This window comes from Phaethon lepturus, unplaced genomic scaffold, assembly GCF_000687285.1.
Source record: "Phaethon lepturus isolate BGI_N335 unplaced genomic scaffold, ASM68728v1 scaffold20572, whole genome shotgun sequence".
NCBI lineage: Eukaryota > Metazoa > Chordata > Aves > Phaethontiformes > Phaethontidae > Phaethon > Phaethon lepturus.
Genome location: NW_010522880.1, coordinates 29183 through 35261, shown reverse-complemented (window position 1 = coordinate 35261; position 6079 = coordinate 29183). Strand labels below are relative to the sequence as shown.

Below are 6079 nucleotides of genomic sequence, written 5' to 3'. Positions count from 1 at the left end.
TCACTCCAGCTGCTTTGGCAGTGGCACCTGGATGAGGACAGTAAGTATTAGGAGGAGGAAATCTCTCGGTCTTATTTCCCAAATATATTTCGTTTCATACAAACCTTTAGAAACTGTAAAAAGGTCAAAAATACAACAGCTGGGAGCTCTATGGAGCTCTGGTTGGGAATTTTTTTGTAATTCCCCACTTGCTGTTGCCAATTCTTAATGCCCAGGAAATCAATCTGCCAGCAATGAGTCCCACTACGGAGCGAATAAAAACACACAGCTCAGCTCAAGCAGTAAAACCTGATTTTAGAGATGAAGCTGAGGCTATCGAGGTAAATGAGGAGTTACCAAGGGCACACAGGCAGATGAGAATAAAACCCTAATGCCCTGAATCCAAGCCCTTTGGCCCAATGACAGGGGACCAAAAAAACCCACCAAACAAAAAACTCCCAAAACCTCAACACGTGTCCATCGCTTCATCTTTCTGTGGGCTGTGATAGCAATTGTTACCTGTCTATCTGGCCCATTTAGGATGGACCACGAATTGATCCCTCCATCCCAAACTCCACCGCTCTCATTTATAAAAACCTCCCAAGGATTTTGGGGGGGAATGGCTGGGGTTCACTATTGCTCCCCAGCACTCGGCAGCACCTGAGTTTCCGAATCATTGCTGTGCAAAGTGAGGGCTGTGCTCAGCAGAGCACCGGCACCATCATCCTCCATCTTCCTGAGAGGAGGGGAGGCAGCAGATCCCGCAGCAGTGACGGACCAACCTGCCCTCACAAGCACCGTCTTGGCGTGTAAGGTAAACCATGATCTCTGCAAGAGCACGTCATCTTGTATTCAACATGGCACCAAAATACAAAACCTAGACTGGCCTAGAAAGGCCAGAAGTGCCCTGAGGAGAGGCCCTGGCTGCAGCCAGGTCAGACTGGCCAGCAGAAAACACAGCCCCAAAAATTGGTTTGAGGGCAGAACATTCACGTTAAACCTGGACCAGTGTCACCACAGGACCTGGCCCTGCCAAAACTTCAGGACAAAACTACTCTCTTTGGAATTACTGAGGGAATAATTATTTCTGTGTAGGTATAAATGAAAGCAAAATGTGTCCCACTATGTAAAAATATCAATATTAAACAAAATATTAATTACAAATTACTACTTGACCATAAAATATGAACTACAAAATACTACTGGACCATTTGTAATTGCAAAGGATTTTCTGTCCTCTTCCTCTAGCCTTAACAACACAAACAGATGCATCAACATCACTAGCTACAAAAAAATTAGTCAGCTTGTGGCTCGGAGGCTGGTGCCATCGATGGAATTTTGGTTTTTTTTTGACCATGGAGAGGTTTACACAGCACCGGGCCTGCTAGCCGCAGAGTTCAGCTGACTCTGAGGGGGAAAAGGACTCACTTATGAGCTGGAGGGCCTCATTGAGACAGCTTTAAACTAGATTTGAAGGGGGAAGGGGATAAAACCAGGTTCACTAGAGATGAGCCTAGGGGTGGCATGCCGATGTTGGAGGCGAAATCGATAGCCCAGCTCAAGTGCATCTACACCAATGCACGCAGCATGGGCAGCACACAGGAGGAGCTGGAAGGGACATGATTTAGTGGGCATGGTGGCGTCGGGTTGAAGGTTGGACTTGATGATCTTGAAGGTCTATTCCAACCTTAATGATTCTATGATTCTATTCTACAATTTTTTGAATGATGGTACGATGCAAGGAAATATAACATTTTAGGAAAGCAAAAGGTCGAATCTGGTGGCCAGCATTTTGCAAAGTGGACCATGAATTTGGTACCCAAGTAAGAGCATCACCAAGAGGTAATTGTTATCACGATTTGGGACTTCCTCCTCACACTAAAGCTTGTAATTTGATTTCAAACAGACCAACCAAAGGCGGTCCCGGACCACAACTGTGCCCCAGACCCTTCTTGCTTCCCACAGCCTTGGCCCGGCGGGTTTGTGGCAGCACTGAAGGAACACGGTTACTCGCCGCAGCCGGCCCAGGGGCCTGGGCACCCACCGCGGGAACAGGGGAGTGTGGCCAGCACGTTGCTGGAAACCGAGTTCCCGCCTCTGTGCAGTTTCTGAAGTGACCTCGGGTAAACTAATTTGCTGCCAGTGTTTCAGTTTACCCTTTATTAAATGGGCCAAGTGACAGTGCTTTCTTGTGTCAAGTGAGAGCTAAAGGAAAACGGGGCTGCCGGAAAAAGACACGTGGTCTCTGGGGGGGACTGAGGGCAGACTAACGCGGAAAATAATACCTCTTGCTCTCCTGAAGCAAACATCTTGTAACAGCCTTTGCCTATCGTAACTAATACGCTATTACTAGTATGCGAACGTTGAGTTTCTGTGGTTTTGTTTAGCTCCTGAGCGAATTTCCTTTCTTTCACCTGTACGGATGCGAGCCGCACCTTAGTGCTGCCAGGGGAGACAACCACCTGCGCCCCAGGAGCGGCAGCCCGACGCTGAGCGATGACGACACGCGGCGTGCGGGTGCGTTCGCAAGCTCCGCCGAACGGCCGACGTTTCAAACGACGGCTCTGGAGCGCGCCGGGTGAACGCGGTTCCCTCCCCTCATGGCCGCGTGCGAAGCACTTACCGGTTTAAGATAAGCGACGTTACTCTGACGAATGTCGTTTAGTAGCTGATCTCTCGGGGTTATTTCGACGAGGGGAGGTGGCCTTCTCCTGGGAACGGGTTTAAGCGTTTTGATGACATCTCTGAGGTTGGTTTTCTCGGCGGGTTCCACGTACTCCGGCACGGCGGGTTTGCGCTGGATCTTCTTCAGCTTGACCACTTGGAAGCTGCTGGGTTTCTCCCTGCACGGCTGCTCGGGGGCCGGCTGCCTCGCGCTCTCCTGCCTTTTGCTCAGAGACACGGGGACGGGCGGTTTCGGGGCCTGCGGGGGTTCGTGCAGCCTCAGCTGGGGCAGCGATCCCCCCAGCATTTCCCACATCCCGGGAGGCAGCCCAAGTCCGTTTTCCAGCATCGCTATCAACTCCCTCTGCTCTTTCATTTGCTGCTGCCTCTGCTCCTCTTGCCTCTTTTGCCTCTGCTTGTCCAGGTTTCTGCTGAGCAGGTTGGTCACCACCATCCTGGGCCCCGGCAATTCGAAGTGGTACCCCATTTTAAGGAGGGTGGTGTTGGCTTTCAGCAGCCTGGCGATCTCCATTTCTGCCTGGTGGCCCAGCATGCTCCGCTGGTTGTGAAAGCGGAGCTCCGTCAGCGTCTCGTTGTACTGCAGGCACCTCATGATAGCAACGATCCCTTTGCCAGAGATGAAATTGGAATCGATGTTCAAGGTGGTGATGCTCCTGTTCTCCCGCAGCATGTTGGCCAGCGCGAATGCCACGTTGTCGTCGGCCCCCACGTTGGCCAAGCTGAACGTTTTTATGTTCTTATTCTTTTTCATGGCATTGACAAAGTCTGTCAGCATTTCTTTGGGGATGTTTTCTATGTTGTTCAGGTTGAGCTCTTTCACGTCCGGGTTGTTTTTTCGGACTTTCTCCAAACTCTCTTCTAAATTGGTTTGATTTCCTGAAGGCCTGGCACTTAGCTTCATGAAGCTGGTATCCAGTGCTAACTTTTTGGGGATATTTAATTTTGATATTTTCTTTTCATTTTCATTTGGCTTTTCCGTGATTTCTCCTGATTCTGTACCTGGTTTCTTACTTATCTGATCACTGTGAGGGTTTTCATCGGTGTAAGTCTCCTTTGTTTCCAATTCAGCCTCATCTTCCTCCTCTTCTTCCTCTTCCTCCTCTTCTTCGTCATCTTCCTCTTCCTCCTCTGCTTCTTCCTCCTCCTCCTCTCTCCCTTCATCACTTCCATCTTTCTTTGTCTGCCCACATGGTGGTCCCGAGTTGGACAAGTGCTCGTTTTTGTAATGTCTCTCTTTTCCCTCCGCTCCCGGCACCCTCCCGCCAGCCATCTCACTGCTGCCGCCGGCCTTTCCTCCCGCCTCCTCCGCAGCGCTCCTCTGAGGAAAACAAAACCAGCTGAAGTAACTGAACACGGCTTTGTTACGTTAACTCGCTGATAAAATAGATACGTAGCAGCTGGATTTAGATGCCTCTATGGCCACACATCGTAGAATAATCCTGAACAGTGTCATTGCGTGTAGGTCAGGGCTGTGCTGGCTTGCTTGGGAACACAGGAGCAATTGCTCTTAAAGTCGTTGCCAACCAGTTTCTCATCTTTGCCTATTAAGCACCCTGACAATTAAACCCTGTAAGTATTTAAGGCTATGTTAGGGCGGTCCTCAAACCCTCCCGGGGTTTAAGATTGGTCCAAGGGTTTTGAGTAATTTTTATGATTTCCTTGACGAGAGAGAAAGTTTCTTCCGTATGCCACAAACCATTGGAAATCGGCGTTAACCGCCGACCGCCCAGCCCGAGGAGGAGCGACGGGGGCACGTCCTAACCGCAGGGGAGGCACCCGGCACAGGAGACAAGGCCGCCTGCTCTGGTACCTGCCGGGGCATCACAGCTAAGGAAGCACGTCAATGAAGACGAAGCAAAATACTAGCTCAATTTTGTTTTGAGTCCGGAGATGGGAAACGGGACTCTGCACACAGGTGTTGCAAGCCAGTGGGGCTTCTAGCATAAAATGAGATTAGCTGCAAACTTCCACCATCTCCAGAGACCCTCCTAGCTGAGATTTTTTTTCCAAGCATCTTTTTGCAGTGGATCCTCCATCACTGAGAAATGCTAATAAAGATCAAGATCTTTTCCTAGAAGATTGGCACTAGTTCAGGCAGGGCAGTGTCATGGCTTGTACTTCACCAACAGTCAGACAAAATGGTCATAAAGTCACTTCTGCCCTCGGGGCTGTGGTTCCTATTTGCTGTGGTAGTGGATGGGTTTAGTATGGGGATCGCCTGACCAGTTGTGAATGCAGCAGACAGGTCTACACTCAAATTCCAGATTTAACCTCCAAAGTGTTAAAAAAGATTGTTTGTCTGAGCGTAAGAGTATTGCAGGAGGGAAAAAAAACCACCGATGTGCCCCCGCCTCTCCAGAGACAACCCATGAAATCCGCCACGGGAAAACCGTGATGTACTGTACAGTTGTGTACTAGTAAAACACTAGTTTTAAAAAAAAAAAAAAATTAAAAAAAATCAGTTACCTCAAATTCACTTGGGTTCAGGTATGGATGTGTTTCACCTGGCCAAGTTTCCGTGTTGTTAACCTATTTTTAAGTGTGGCCCTCATCCTGAAAAATATCTAAGTATGACCTTAACTTTATTTCAAAGTCATAGGAATAGAAGAATAAATTTAAGTACTGTATTGAAAAGGGTTGGACTAGTTAATGGAGTTTGCATGCTTGGGTGTTAGTGAATGTTTCACATTGTTAAAATGCAGTGATTTGTGTTTTTGTCCAATACGACATCAAATTCTGTCAATTAATTAGTTTTAATATCTATGATTAATGTAGTCTTCTACAGAAAAGCAACATGGTGTTGGTTCCATATACAAAGTCAAACAAATTTGAGTTACAGTCTCCAAACTGACAATTTCTCATTGATTCGCTTTACTGAAACATAATTAGGATTTTCTTACATTGAAAAGCTTAAGTCAATATTTAGGAAAAGCAAATAACAAAATTACTAACCCTGACATTAGTCCAAGCTGGATCCTGACATTGCTGAGGTTTTTAGGATGAATTTAAATTTGTTTGTATCTTCCTTAAGGGATGGAAGCAGAGGCAGGTTAAGGTATTAAAGCTATAAAACAGATCCCACAGCAGATGCATAATAAATATTTGTGATTTTTTGGCTTGTTACCTCAAAGGGCAAGAGGGTGACGGGAACTCTCTCGTCCTCGAGCATGCGTCTGGATGCCTTCTGCCAGTACAGGTAGTCAACCAGGGACCTGTGGTCGAAGCTCCCCGTGGGGGGTTTCTCTGTCTGGTCCCTCTGTATCATCCCCGTTGGGACTTCGGGGTCTGGGGCCATGACTTCCATCTCACACTGCAGCTCCTTTAGCTCCTCGGGCGACAGGTTTGCCAGGATTTCATCTTCATCGATGTCCTCAGGACACACTTCTTCGTCAGAGTGTCGGCTGAGTTCAGACAT

At 48.0% G+C, this 6079-nt stretch overlaps 1 protein-coding gene across 2 annotated transcripts; it reads right to left on the bottom strand.

Moving 5' to 3' along the window:
• On the bottom strand, nt 1-6079 carry LMOD3 (leiomodin 3 (fetal)). Of its 2 annotated transcripts, none has more exons than XM_010281969.1 (3): nt 5738-6079; nt 2603-3895; nt 1-27 (listed from the first exon to the last, which is right to left on the bottom strand). In XM_010281969.1, exons 1-3 carry the CDS (start codon nt 6077-6079, stop codon nt 1-3), a joined length of 1662 nt encoding a protein of 553 aa, XP_010280271.1. The 2 variants fall into 2 exon arrangements, with proteins under 2 accessions (XP_010280271.1, XP_010280270.1); XM_010281968.1 differs by having other exon boundaries at nt 2603-3982; nt 5789-6079.